The sequence below is a fragment of the Dasypus novemcinctus genome, chromosome 4, assembly GCF_030445035.2.
Source record: "Dasypus novemcinctus isolate mDasNov1 chromosome 4, mDasNov1.1.hap2, whole genome shotgun sequence".
NCBI lineage: Eukaryota > Metazoa > Chordata > Mammalia > Cingulata > Dasypodidae > Dasypus > Dasypus novemcinctus.
In genome coordinates, this window is record NC_080676.1 from 66,882,354 (window position 1) to 66,896,838 (window position 14,485).

At 38.0% G+C, this 14,485-nt stretch overlaps 1 protein-coding gene across 3 annotated transcripts in view; it reads left to right on the top strand.

The window, feature by feature from the left end:
• Positions 1 to 14,485, top strand: part of CCDC50 (coiled-coil domain containing 50) — an 83,063-nt gene that overhangs the window by 25,008 nt on the left and 43,570 nt on the right. For all 3 annotated transcript variants that reach the window (XM_004460844.4, XM_004460841.5, XM_058295540.2), the window contains exons 2-5: positions 3,677 to 3,739; positions 4,600 to 4,726; positions 8,743 to 8,833; positions 14,144 to 14,261. In XM_004460844.4, coding sequence (XP_004460901.1) covers positions 3,677 to 3,739; positions 4,600 to 4,726; positions 8,743 to 8,833; positions 14,144 to 14,261 — 399 coding nt within the window. The remainder of the gene's footprint in view (positions 1 to 3,676; positions 3,740 to 4,599; positions 4,727 to 8,742; positions 8,834 to 14,143; positions 14,262 to 14,485) is intronic.

The window sequence follows — 14,485 nt, forward strand, 5'->3', positions numbered from 1 at the left end:
ATGCCATTTTTTTCTATTAAGGATTCACAGCTGAGTGAGGATCATCCCTCTCTTCAAAGAAAATAGATTAGCAATATAAATCTCTTCTCCCCCTCCCTTCATTTCTTTTTTTTTTTTTAAGATTTATGTTTTTATTTTATTTCTCTACCCTCCCTTCCCCCCCCCCCCCATTGTCTCCTCTCTTGTGTCCATTCGCTGTATATTCTTGTGTGTCCACTTGCATTCTCAGCGGCACTGGGAATCTCTGTCTCTTTTTTATTGCATCATCTTGCTGTATCAGCTCTCCATGTGTGTGGTGCCTAGGCGGGCTGCACTTTTTTCGTGTGGGGCAGCTCTCCTTGCAGGTGCACTCATTGTGTTTGGGGCTCCCCTACACGGGGGGCACCCCTGCGTGGCATGGCACTCCTTGTGCATGGCAGCTTTGAGCGTGGGCCAGCTCACCATATGGGCCAGGAGGCCCTGGGTTTGAACCCTGGAACTCCTATATGGTAGGCATATGCTCTTGTCATTTGAGCCACATCCACTTCCCTCCCCTCATTTCTGATACCTGTTAACCTTAATATAAACAAATTCATCATACACTTACATATATATCTGGATTTTAAAAATCATTAAAACTGTTTCTTTTAATGGGAATGAGGGAGAAATCTAATTTTTATTTGAATCATGTTTGACAAATTTACGAATTGCTGCCATCAGTTCCCTTACCATCTAGCCAGACCATTGGTGATAGCTCATGAATCATTGTACTAGTGCACCACCAGGCATTTTTCGTTCTGGGGAAAATGAACAACCAGGTACCCACTGGGAGGATTTCCCCTCACTGTTGTCCTTAAGGAATATCCCAGAAAGGGGTTGCAGTGCTTTAGCTGTCCCCTTTCTGGCAGTACCTGCATATTGTGCAGCTCCATCTGTAAATCAGAAGTTTTCTCTTCCTTAGTCAACTGATTGTAAGGAACTCCCAAGAGGCCATAGCTGTGGGCTGGAAAGAGAAGGTAATGTGGTAGCAGAGGGGTCATTGGCATATGGGTCATTTCCTCATGTAAGTTACTTCAGGACCCACTCAAGCCCTATCTCCTATATACCACTTCCATTTTATGATGGAGTGCTGCTGTGCATGCCCAACTTTATGGGTTGTTAGGTCAGACAGCCCAGCTCATGAGAGGCAGCTCAGGTCTCATGGTAACTTTGTGGCCCATGGTTAAGCATTCAGTCTCCATAAAGGTGAAGGAGCAGCCCAAAAACTGCTTTCCAAAAGGAGGGTAGTTTATCTGCAAAGACTGGCAAGGCTTTCCTCAAAAATCTTAAGGGTCTGCTCTGTGATTCCCCTACAGGGGCCTGCCCGAGGCTCCACATAGTATCTCTATTTGCCGCTGACACTTCCAGCACCACTGGATCTGCTGGATCATATGGCTCAAAGTGCAGAGCAGCTTGCATAGTATCCTGCACCTGTTGTAGAGTTTCCTCTTGTTCTGGTCCCCACTCAAAACTAGCAGCTTTTCTGGTCACTTGGTAAATGGGCCAGAATAGTATACCTCAATAAAGAATACCTTGTTTCCAAAATACAAAAAGGCCAACTAGGCATAGTACCTCATTTTTGGTCACAAGAATGGCCAAGTGCAACAGCTTGTCTTTCATTTCAGAAGGGATATCTTTATATGCCCCATACCACTGGACACCTAGAAACTTCACTGAGATTTAAGGCCCTCTATTTTTGTTGGATTTATCTCCCATCCTCTAACACACAAGTGACTTACCCAGTAAGTCTAGAGTAGTTGCTATATCTTGCTCACTAAGTCCAGTCAACATAATATTATCAATATAGTGAACCAGTGTGATGTCTTGTGAGAGGGATAGACAATCAAGGTCCCTGCAGACAATATTATGACAATATTTTCATAATAGAGTTGATAAGACTCCTGAGGTAGAACCATGAAGGTATATTGCTGGTCTTTGCCAGCTGAAAGCAAACTGTTTTGGTGGTCCTTGCTAACAGTAATTGAGGAAAAAAACATCTGCCAGATAAATTGCTGCACACCAGGTACCAGGGGATGGCTAATTTTCTCAAAAAATGATACCACATCTGTAACAGCAACTGCAATTGGAGTCAACACCTTGTAAAGTTTATGATAATGCACTGTCATCCTCTAAGATCATTCTCTTTTCCGGACAGGCAAAATAGGAGAGTTGAAAGGGGATGTGGTAGGAATCACCGTCCCTGCATCATTCAAGTCTTTGATGGTGGCACTAATCTCTGCAATCCCTCCAGGAGTCCACTATTGCTTTTGATTTGCTAGTGCTAAGTAGGGCAGTTCTAGTGGCTTCATCTTGGCCTTTCCTACCATTGTAGCCCTCACACCACAAGTCAGGGATCCAATGTGTGTATTCTGCCAGTTACCGAGTATGTCTATTCCAATATACATTCTGGAACTGGGCAAATAATCACAGATAGATATTAATTAGCTCGGATGTTATAGAGGGTCCATGTTGGTCAATATAGAATATCTCCCTTCAGTATATTCTGGGCATGACTTACCCAAAGTAAGGGGTCTGTCAGGGAAAGAAAGAACTCATGCTGGTATGGGAGTCAGGAGGCTCAGAAGCTAACCTCCAGTCTTGTCACTAACATAGTGTATAGTCTTCAACAGTCCATTCTTCCTTCTGGCCATCAGTTTTCCCACCTATTAAATGAAAGGATTAACTTGCTCACCTTGAAAGAACTTTCAGTCCCTGAAATGTAAGATGACTCGGACCTCAAGTTGTTAGTGTCTGCTGAGTATGTAGCTGAATGGTACTTTGTTGGAATTACTAGTTTGCTCATCACCTTTGCGTATGAGCAAGGGGTAAAGCTTAATTTAGTTCTTGGGCAGGGATGCTTCAATGTAGTCTTGATACCTCCAAGATCTCCCTATTTTGTGGCTGCATTAACTCTTACTGAGGGGCAGGGTTGTGTGAATGTGTATGTGAACATACGCATCCTTTATAGATTGGGATTTCTGGATCTCTGGGTTTTGTATCCCTTCAGGCCATAGATCAGAGCATATCATTATTTTGACACTCTCCTTAGCACTGAACAGGTAGTATGTGGGTTTTGTGAATGAAGACTTCATTCTAACTTTTCCCTTGTAACTATTTTGTGCTGTGTGAATTGTAAAGCTGATCATCCTGAAATGTTAAAAATTGATGGGAAGCGGACTTGGCCCAATGGATAGGGAGTCTGCCTACCACATGGGAGGTCCATGCTTCAAACCCTGGGCCTCCTTGACCCGTGTGGAGCTGGCCCATGCGCAGTGCTGATGCACCCAAGGAGTGCCGTGCCACGCAGGGTTGTCGCCCGTGTAGGGGAGCCCCACACGCAAGGAGTGCACCCCATAAGGAGAGCCGCCCAGCGCGAAAGAAAGTGCAGCCTGCCCAGGAATGGCGCCACACACACAGAGAGCTGACACAATAAGATGATGCAACAAGAAGAAACACAGATTCCCAGTGCTACTATAAGGATAGAAGCGGTCCCAGAAGAACACACAGCGAATGGACACAGAGAGCAGACAACTGGGGGGGAGAGGAAGGGGAGAGAAAAAAAAATTGATACTTTTTTTCACATAAAATCCTCTCCCTTTTGCTAAAATACTGCTAATCAACCTTCCTCTGTCTGCCTTTCCTCCTTCATCCTCTGCAGTATGCCGAGATTTTGCTGTCCTGGAGGACCACACCCTGGCTCATAGCTTGCAGGAACAAGAGAGTGAGTAATGGCCCCACCTCATTCATGTGACTTCAGAGTTCTTTTCTTATTGGTTGCTTGAGGCCTGTTATTTAGGGTGAGGTAGAGAGAAAACACAGTCACCAGGCTATAACATCCATCCATCTTGAAGGACTTGTCCAGGCAAATGAAACCTGGAGGAAGAATGAAGTTTTGGTTGTTTTGAAGTAAGACAGCTTCCAGGAATTAGAAGACTACTGAGCTGTATAAATGGAGGAAAAGAGGATGTTGGGCCATTTCCCTTACCTTAGTGTTATAGGAGAGGGAGGGATAGTGGTTGCATCTGGGGTGTGCAGAAGGCCGGCACAGGTATCTCTTCTTCTCTCTAGGATAAGGGTCTGAACAGTTTTTTCAGGGAACATTGGTATTTTGTTTAGGTCACATTATAGATTTTTCTGAATATCTATGCATATAGTGATAGAAAGTAGATCTAAGTTATGTGTAGTATGTGAAGGTATATGGTAGTTCTTCTACCATTATAAATCATTTTGATTTATAAATCATTAACTCACATGTCAACATAACAATTAAATTTTGAAAAATGCAGGTGGTAGATAGAATGGCAACATGTGGTAGTTGAAAGAGCAGAAATATTTGTGTTTAAGTTCTGGCACTGCTACTTTTTACCATGTGACCAAAACCAAGACATTTAATCTTTTTGGTTTTATTCACTTAATGGAAAAATGGGAATAATAATTCCTCTGAAACCTTTTATACAGCACTCTGGAGAGCATAAAATAAAGTGTTTGATCTGAAGCTCTTTTTAATGGTAAAGCTCTTTTAAGTTTATTATGAGGTTTATTAATTAAGCCAAAGCCTTATAATTCTCTCTTTCTGTTCAGTTGAACATCATTTGGCATCGAACATTCAGAGGAACCGATTGGTCCAACATGATCTCCAGGTGGCTAAGCAGCTCCAAGAGGAAGACCTGAAAGCCCAGGCTCAGCTCCAGAAGCGTTTTAAAGACCTGTGAGAATCTGGGGAGTAGGAGGGGGTCATGCCAGGCAGGGGAAAAGGAAACTCTCCTGTTTCTCTGATTCCTTTCACTGTTAGATTTCAAATTCTATAATGGCTATGCAGTAGTTTCTTTGATTTGAAAAATTCTTGCTGGAAATCTTGAATAGGTTTTCAATCATGTAGATTTGGGTATGAACCCTAACAGTTTTTTAGCTGTATGACTTGGAGCCAGTTGGTCCAGGTCTCTGAGTCTGTTTTCCTTACCTGTAACATGGGGGAAATAATCTCTGTATATGCTGACTCATAGGTTGTTGGAGGATCCAATGAAATAATGGTTATCAAAGAACTGTAGGAGTTGTATTGGGTTTCTTTACTCTTTCCTGTCTGTGTTTACTGCTTTTATTTACCTTGAATCCTTTGCTTTTCAGGTAGAAGCAGAACTTTATGGAAAACTCAGATTTACACAGTTAGTTCTATACATACTTTCAGTAATTGACAACAAGTTTGTGGTCAGCCTCTCCTTTAACAGAGAGATGATTATTCCTATGATTCCTTCTATTAAAATGTCTTCTTACTCATTTCCAGTGTTTTAAAATTCACAGTATACATCACTTCTCTGAGAGTGGCTCTTATAGACTAAAAGTTAATGGTAATGGTAGATTTAACCATGACCTATTGTATTGAGGGAAAAGGAGCAAAGGGAGATGTGAGAAGATCCCTGAATTTACGTTAGTGTCAAATGTTCAAATAAAAGAGGAACACCTGTCATTTTTAGTGTCTTTAAGGAAAGGTTTGTCTTTGCTTTGTTCTTTATGTATAAGACTTTATTCATCTTTTTGTTCACCTTGTTTATTTCATGAATAAACACTTTTATTGACTCTTGCTAAACCTGGCTCCATGGTAGAGCACTGCAGAACACATATGAACAAAACATAGCCCTTGCTTTTAAGGACCTCAGAAAAAAACCCTGTGCATTATATATCTAGAAATACACAAGGCACAGAGAATTGAGTGGTAAACTAAATGACTGTGGAGAAAAGGGCAGGAAAAAGCTTCACAAAACAAGCGATATATTTAATCTGAATCTTCATGGTTAATTAGATGTTTACAGTGATAATTGGAGAAAACTAATCCAGCCAGAGAGAGAAGCGTTCATAAAGGTAAGAGGTAAAAGGGCTTAAAATCTTATGGCAGCTGCAGGAAGTTCAGTATTGCTGGATTGGAGAGAGTACGGTTAGGGACATAGATAGGAAATAAGACCAGAAAGGTAGTCAGTAGCTGAACCATAAATATATAAATTATGTTAAGAAATGTAAATTTTATAAATTTATCTTCTAAGAAATAGAGAACCATTGAAGGAGTTTTAGATTCTCATTTTGGAACATATCTTAGAGGCTGGTGGGTAAAGGTTTAAAGGGGACAAGATTGAAAATCATTATTGAACATTGGTCAAATTAAAAGATGATGAGACCTGAATTGGGGGTGATGGTAACAGAAAATAGAAAGGCAGGAAATGATGAGGCCTGAATTTAGGGTAATGGTAATGGAGCTATAGAAAGGAAGAGACGGATCTGGGATGTATTGAGGCTCAGTGTCACAGACTGAGTTTGGGTGAGAGCCAGAGCTAGAACGTTTGAGTTCTAAATTACTACCCTTTCTGTTATTTACAATGTACCTCTTAGGAAAGCTGTTTCTGAGGCTGGTGCAGAAATGGACATTTTAAGTTAAAGATCCTGAATTAAGAAATTATCAAGAGAAATCATTGTAAAATATAAATCAGGATTTGGAGACTGAGGGAGTATGGGTCCCAAATTAAAGGAGATCCAGGGCTTATATTTCTGGAACTTGAGGCTTATGGAAATGTTACTGGCTAGAATGAGTAAGAGAGAAAGGAAGCTTCTTAATTTTCACGCCTCTGGCAACCTTGACACTAGACATCATGGGAAAGGACGAAATACTGCAGATTTTAATGAACTAGAACCCTTTACCCAGTCCTGTGTCCTGGGGTTCCATTCCAAAGTCAGGCTCACTGATTGCTGACTATTCCTTTCTCACTTGGCTTTGCTTCCTCAGGATTCTATATAATTAGCTGTCTGAACCAGAGCTGGTTCTTCTTGTAAATATCATTAGAAATCATTAATCACAGCTGAAATTTCTTAATTTTCTATAACATCGGGTACATCTCTTTCACTTGTGACTTTTAACACTTTATTTGGATTTGCCATCCTTGATATTCCTCTGCTTTCTTTCCATCTACCATCACCTCAAATGTAGTTAATCTCTTATTCTTACACAGATTTAACATTAATTTGGGCAGTCCTGGTAGAGAAATCTTTGAAAACTTAAGTCTGTGATTTTGCATATGTTTCTTAGCCAGGGGAAGTGAGCGAGCGAAAAGAAGAAATAGAAATAGAAATTGCTCTAAGAAAATTTTTATTTTCAGTTCTTTGATTTGAATGGGTAAGAATCCTAGAACAGTAGACTTGTAATATCAAGTCAGGCCATCCAAATTTATTTTATAGCTCATAAAAATGACATGAGGACATGGGTCACAGGTTATTAGTATCCGAGGCAGGACCGGAAATCAGGTCTGCAGACTTAGTGTTTAGTGATTTTCCTGCTGATTCTACCATCTCTGATTCATTCTCTTTGTCTTGTATTTTCTTGCTCTTTTTCTGTCTTGCATGCACATATACACATATGTGCACACACACTTGTGTACATGTGCACACATCTTCTTGCACCTACATTTATTTCCCAACATTAGCAAAAAGACATTTACTTATACAAATGAGTGTAATTTTCATTCCTACCATTCATTCAAATAGAGTTAAGTGGATTTTAATTCCTCTGGAGAAGTTAAGGTATTGCATTTCCACCCCCAACCCCTAAACTCTTTTTGTTTACAAATGACTGACATTAAATGAGAAATATATAGAACCAGGGCTGAGATTCATAGAGTATTTTGATTGGCAAGGGGAGATTAAAAGTATAAGTTATTTAGCATTTGAACTACAAATATACATATATAAATATATTAGTCACAATTTTATTCCAGCTTCTTTTCATATAGTAAACTCATCTGTCCTCACTAACACTTTTATGTAAAGGTTGACTTCCTAGAGCTATCACATTCTAAAATTTTAATTTGCTCATTGGCTTTTCTTAAAACTGGAAACCAACGTACTTGGTACACCTAGGGCCAAACTTTGTGGCCACCTCTAGGAAAACCAAACCTCATCTCTGTAGGAACTGCTGTTTTAAAGAACCTATTTCTCTGTGAGCTTCTGTGAGCAGGATGGAAGTTTATTCATTTTGTATCCAGTCCCCGGTGTTGAGGACAGTGCCTGGCCCCTAGTAGTAATAGTTGTTTAAATCTTTGTTGAATGCACAAAAATGTCAACAAACAAACAAACAGTGGTAACAGCAGTATAACAGCATTTGTTTCTTAGTGACCAGTGTTAAGAAAATTGGCATCAGGTAGAGAGGCTTTTACTGGGAATCAGAATTGGAGGATATACACTGTTGTTTTCTTCTTTTTTTAAGAAACTGAAAAAAATAGTTTATAAAAATCATTTTAATTTCATACTGTCTCTTGGTGATCACAGTATTACTGTCATTTTATTGAGCTCACTTCCAGACTTTTTCTGTGCACTATACATATTTGGATATTTGTGGACATTAACCTCATGGTCTCCATCTTCTTTGCAAAATCTCAAGATTTTTTTACTATAGAGTAGCCAGTGGGGTATGGTGGACTGGTAGTATAAATAAAGCATGGAGCTTTTCTTTTTTTCTAGAGTTCAGGTGTCAGCTCTATAATGATTTCCTTAGGGAATTAATTTTTTCCCCTGGCCTCAGTTTTCCCATCTGTAAGATGTGACTCTTTGCATCATTCTTGGGAGGATTAAGTGAGGTAAAAATATGTACTGGCTCATTGTGAGTATTTAATAAGTGGTGTTTATTATTTTTCAGAAGAATTCATTCCTTATTTTCTTTTTCATGTTACCTTCATCCTTATATTTTAGTGAACAACAAGATTGTGAAATTGCTCAGGAAATCCAGGAGAAGCTGGCAATTGAGGCAGAGAGACGACGCATTCAGGAGAAGAAGGATGAGGTACAACTTAATGTCTCTCCACTCATGAAGAAAGGGCTTGCTCAGTTCTGGAGCAAATACTTTCATTATTCATGATCTCAATATAGTGTTGCTGTATGGGTAGCAGAACTTTCCTCATTTAGGGTGGAACTGTCCAAGTATTGTCCTCCAGGGACCATGGTTTATTGCCTTTTGATCTGTTGTGTAAGTCGTGAAATCTTAGAAAATAATAATGGGTAATTGACACAAGATTGTGGGTCATTCAAAGGCATCTTTGGAGGAAGCAGAACTTGAATGTAGACTGAACAGGAGTCAGGGAGTAGCTATTGTGAGAGGCCAGGAACTGCCACTTGCTCTCACTTCCTCTTTTTCTTAATGTTTTCTCTCTCCTGTGATGTATTAGCTCAGAATACTGATCTGCTTGATTCTGGAATTTTTGTAGTTGCATTATTTTAAAGCTAAAACCATGAAATTAGCAATAGTGATTTGGGTTTTTAAGAAGACTTGAATTTATTTTTTGTGCTGTATTTTCAGCACTTCCTATAGACAGTTCTCTTTCAGTATGCACCTAGTCCGTGTTTACCTCTTTCACACATACTGTGCTGTCTTGTGATTAATAATAAGGAGGAATCCACCTTCAAAGGTTAAAGGGGCACTATTAATAATTACATAAATTGGGCCTATCTTGGGCAAACCAGCATCCATGCTTACTCTACTAAATAGATATAAGCTAGGTTATCAGTAAACTAGCTTACATATGCTGCTGTTCCACTGAGCCACCTTTGTGGTAAGACTTTTTTTTTTTTATTTCTTTGTCTTTATTTATTTTTTAATGTTACTTTAAAAAAATATGGGCTCCCCATATACCCCCCCCACACTCCTCCCATAACAGCAACCTTCTCCAACATAATGGGACATTCATTGCACTTGGTGAATACATCTCTGAGCACTGCTGCACCACATGGTCAGTGGTCCACATTATAGTTTACACTTTCCCCCAGTCCACCCAGTGGGCCATGGGAGGACATACAATGTCCAGTAACTGTCCTTACAGTACCACCCAGGACAACTCCAAGTCATGAAAATGCCCCCACATCACATATCTTCTTCCCACTCCTCACCTCAGCAGCTACCATGGCCACTTTTTCCATCTCAGTGCTACATTTACTTCCATTACTAATCACAATAGTTCCAGAATAGAATATCAGTAAGTCCACTCTAATCCATACTCTATTCCTGGGATGCTTATGTCCACTCCACCTCTGTATGAAGTGGGTGCTTAGATTCTACTTGGATGATGGATGCAGTTCTCCTGTTTGCAGTTGTAGGCACTCTTGGCTCCCTGGTGTGGTGGTTGACCTTCTTCACCTCCCTGTTAGCTAGTTGTGGTAAGTCCAATAAACCAGTGGGTAGGAGTTGCAAGTCTCTCAAGGCTTAGGGCCTGGCTATCACATGGACAGTCCAGAGATTCAGGTCCTCTGGGTATACACTAAACCTCAAGCCAACCACAAGGAGAGGCTTGTGAACAAAGACTTCTTTTTAATGTGAAAAGTGTATAAGACATGGTATGATTTTGTTATTTTTTCAAGAAAGAAACAATGATTATTTGATAATCAGAACTGCAAATAGGAATTAGGAAATATTTCATTCCTTCCCGGTAACACAGGAAAGCTCTTCTTACAATAGCCTGTGTTGTCTCTCTATAGTCAAGACTTGGCTTTGAGGATGAAACTGGGTACTGAAAGAAGTGATTATATTTTATAGACAGGAAAGCTTCTATTTAAAAAATATCAGCGTAATGAAGTTGGCTTCTTATAAATGGTACTGCTGTCGTGTGATTTTTTTTTCCCATTCAGGGAAAAACAGGATAGAAAGAGAAACCAGCATACTTTATTTCAGTCCAATATTTGCATTCATGTAGAATCTAAATAATATTGCAATAAGAAATCTCATGGTAAGCAGTGCAGTGATTAACCCAGTTTTTCAGATAAAGAAACTGTCTTAAAAAATTGACTCGTTCCAACCTTTAATAACATTTCACAGAAATATCTGTATAATTTGTATCACTGACTGATTCTGACTTAGACATACTGTGGTTACAGTGGTAAAAATATGGACTTTGGAGTTAGACTTACCTAGGTTTGACTTTCAGCTCTTTAACTTTTAGTTTTCTGACTTGCAGGATCTCACTTCATATCTCAGGTTCCAAATTGGGAAGTTATAATAAATGTGTATATTTTAAAAGGTTGTTGTGAGGTTCAAAAGAGGCAATGTATATAAAACCTTTGGTAAATTAATCATTGCTCTTTACTTTTTGCTTTCTTGCCAGTTGATTTTTCCACCATTCTAAACCAGGGTTTCTTTTATGAAGAGATATGTGTTAAATTAAAAAGGGAAAAAATAAGTATGTTGCAGTATGGTGTGATTTGGAGGGTCTGCAAGAATTTCCTTGCCTTTACTGACTTCCCACTAGTTTTTCTTTCACTTATATTTGACTTACTGAAATGCTCCTCATTCTCCCATGGAGAGGCTGAATGAGAAAGTTTTAGAGATTTAGTGAGACTAGTCTTTTAAAAACTCCAGACTTTTTGACTTTTCATCTCTTTCCTTAGATTAGATGACTGCTGTGTCAAAATAGTCTTTTATTATAGAAAAATATGACTCAGTTGACTAATGTGTTGTTAAACATTAAATAAACAAAATTTGCATTAGTAAAGTTTGTTCTTGAAGGATGTAATATAATGCTTATTTATTTTAGTCCTTTGGTAACAGGGTGTCTCATAGGTAGAGGAGTCTGAGATTGATAGAGTAGTGTTAATTCTTTTGTCAAACACTTGAAAAAGCATTTCCTTGTTTTTCATGAACTGTATTATTATTTTTTTCCTTCCACCTGTGTTCTTCTACTTCTCTTCAGTGTCTGCTCAGTGAATAAGTTCTTGTTCAGCATTAGGGCTATTTTCCTCTCTGGATTTTCACCTAAACCTCATAGAGATTTATGGGGTCAGTTCTCTTTGGGAAGTTTAGAGGTTAATATATATACCCCTGAAACACCCAGATGAAGAGACCAACAACCCCTTTTCTCTTGGGCGGAGATTTTTTTCTGAACAACATTATGCATAAGAAATAGTAGAAGTCTTTACAAAAATAATAATATTGGGGGGTGGGATATTTTAATTTTAGTCAATTTTTTCCCAGATATTATTTTATCACTTTAAAGATTAGATTCCATAAATAGATTTGATACTATTATAGCCACATACTATTTAGGAAACTAAGTGAAATATGTACAAATAAAGCCTAGTTTTTATTACCAGTTAATATGCTTTACATTGGACTAATATTTCCCAAAATATGTTCATCAAACAATAATTTTCCCATAATGTATGTTTCATGAAATATGCATGTGTTCTTTAAAGCATCTCTGGCTTGAACTGGAAAAGGAAAGGCAATAATCTTAGCTTCTGGATTTAGAAGATTTTTTTTTTTCCATCGAAGTATTTGAAATTTATAATTCTGTCTAGGGAAATGATTTATATGTTCTTAAAGTGAGATTTTGTTCGTCACCTCTCATTCTGAGATTCTCATTCTGTGAGTGCTCACTAAAGTGTCTGACATCATAGCATGGGCTTTTACCTAGATTTATCTTATATATATGCCTTTCTTGATCAGGAAAATAAAACATAGCTTCTTTTAGAGTGATGGCTTACAAACTTTTATTTAATCATTGAATACTTCATAGATAATTTTATGAGGTGCCAAAATTTTATAAGGAGTGCCTATGATCTGTGATAGAAATTGATTAAAAGCAATGTGTTAATAGTATATAAGTCCAATTTTAGACATTTATTTGGCATAACCTCAGATTTGCAAGATTATTTTGATAACAGTTGATGTTGAGGATTTGGATAATTGTTGATAATTTACATAGCTGAAGTATCCAACTTAGTTCAGCACCAGCAGAAAAAATGTTCTCCTTTACTTTGGTCATTTTTTGTTTGTTTGCCTTGTAATTTTAATATATTCTTCACTTGAACTCATTTCAGAAAACTCAAAAAATAGTAATTCTTATTTCAAATTTACCTAATTAATATGTAAATATAAGTACTTCTTGCATTCCTTATTATAAATCTAAAAAGAATAAATACTCCAAACAACCTTATCATTTTTAGTACCATTTATCAGTGAATATTGTTGCCATATTTGTATTATTCTTTAAGATTCTGGTGACTCTATGGACCTTCTCATCAGAAAATTATGCATGAACATAAAAATTTATGTACTCTTTTATGGGGCTGTCATAGGAGTAATCGTCAAAATCAAAACACTGAACTGAGCTTGTCACTCTCTATTTCTAAACGTTTAGTAATCTTCCATCCCTACATTAGAGACTCCAGCATCTTAAGACATCATCAGCTCCTATGATCCAGCCTCAGACTGTGTTTCCAGCCTTATTTTCTACACACCCCACACTAAAAGACTGTTGGTAGTTCTCTAGATTGATGTCCATTAACATGTCCATACTTTTGCTGATGTGTTGTCTCTCTCTGTGGTGCCTATTGGAATTCTGTTCTTTGTTTAAGCCTAACACTAACCTTATTCTAAATCACTTAAATAGAAATAATATTCCTTTTTCCTATACTCCCATAGATATTTCACCCCCTTTTTTTTTGTGGGCATTTATAAGTTAATTCTACCATAGTTATTTATATGTCCTTTTGTTTTTGTAGAACGATGGTAATCTTTTGGGGAACAGGATCAGTAGGTTATTCATCACTCTGTACTTCACAGTGCCTCACACATAGGAACTACTAAAATCTTGCCTGGAAATGAAGCACACAGTGAGATAGGAGGAAGACTGCTGTAATGCAAAACTAAGTCAGAATCACTGAAAGAATTATATTATTTTAATAGTTTTTACTATTAAATAGTAATAAACTTTATTGATTACAGATAATTTAGACCTCATTAGCATCATAGAGGTAGGACCCACAAATATGCTTTTTTTTTTTAAGTGCCCAAGGTAATTCTGGTGTACAACCAGCTTTATAAATTGCTTGGTTTGAACTTCTTCAGATTTGGTTAGATTAAAATTTCAATTAAAATTAAAAACAAACAACCTTTTATACTAATCTGGATCATGTGCTGTTTCTGCCGAATAAACACCTGTGGCCTTTGGATAACATGAGATTAATGCCAGGAAGTCTGGTGAGCATGGACAGAACCCATAAATGCTTGGCAGTGGAATGTTGGCCATTGTTGACCTGTAGGGTCAGCTGTATGAAGTTTTTCATTCTCTGCTAATATTTATTTCAGTTCCCTCTGTATTTGCAGGACATTGCTCGCATTTTGCAAGAAAAGGAATTACAGGAAGAGAAAAGGCGAAAGAAGCACTTTCCAGAGTCCTCTGGATCCAAGCCTTATGGAGATAGTTACTATTATGAAGATGGAGGTAACATTACCTATATCATGACTTACTCCATCCTTAGACTCAATCTCAAGAAACCCTTTTGAAATTTGTCCAGAAAGGGACCTGGGAAGTTTTCTTTTATCCCCAGGTACTGGTTACATTTAGATTTGTAACTGTATTTGCTCCAAATCTAATGAATTCTTCTGTTTCTTAATTGTATGACCGAGCCATTTTTATTGCTATTGAAACTCCGATTTGGTTTTGTA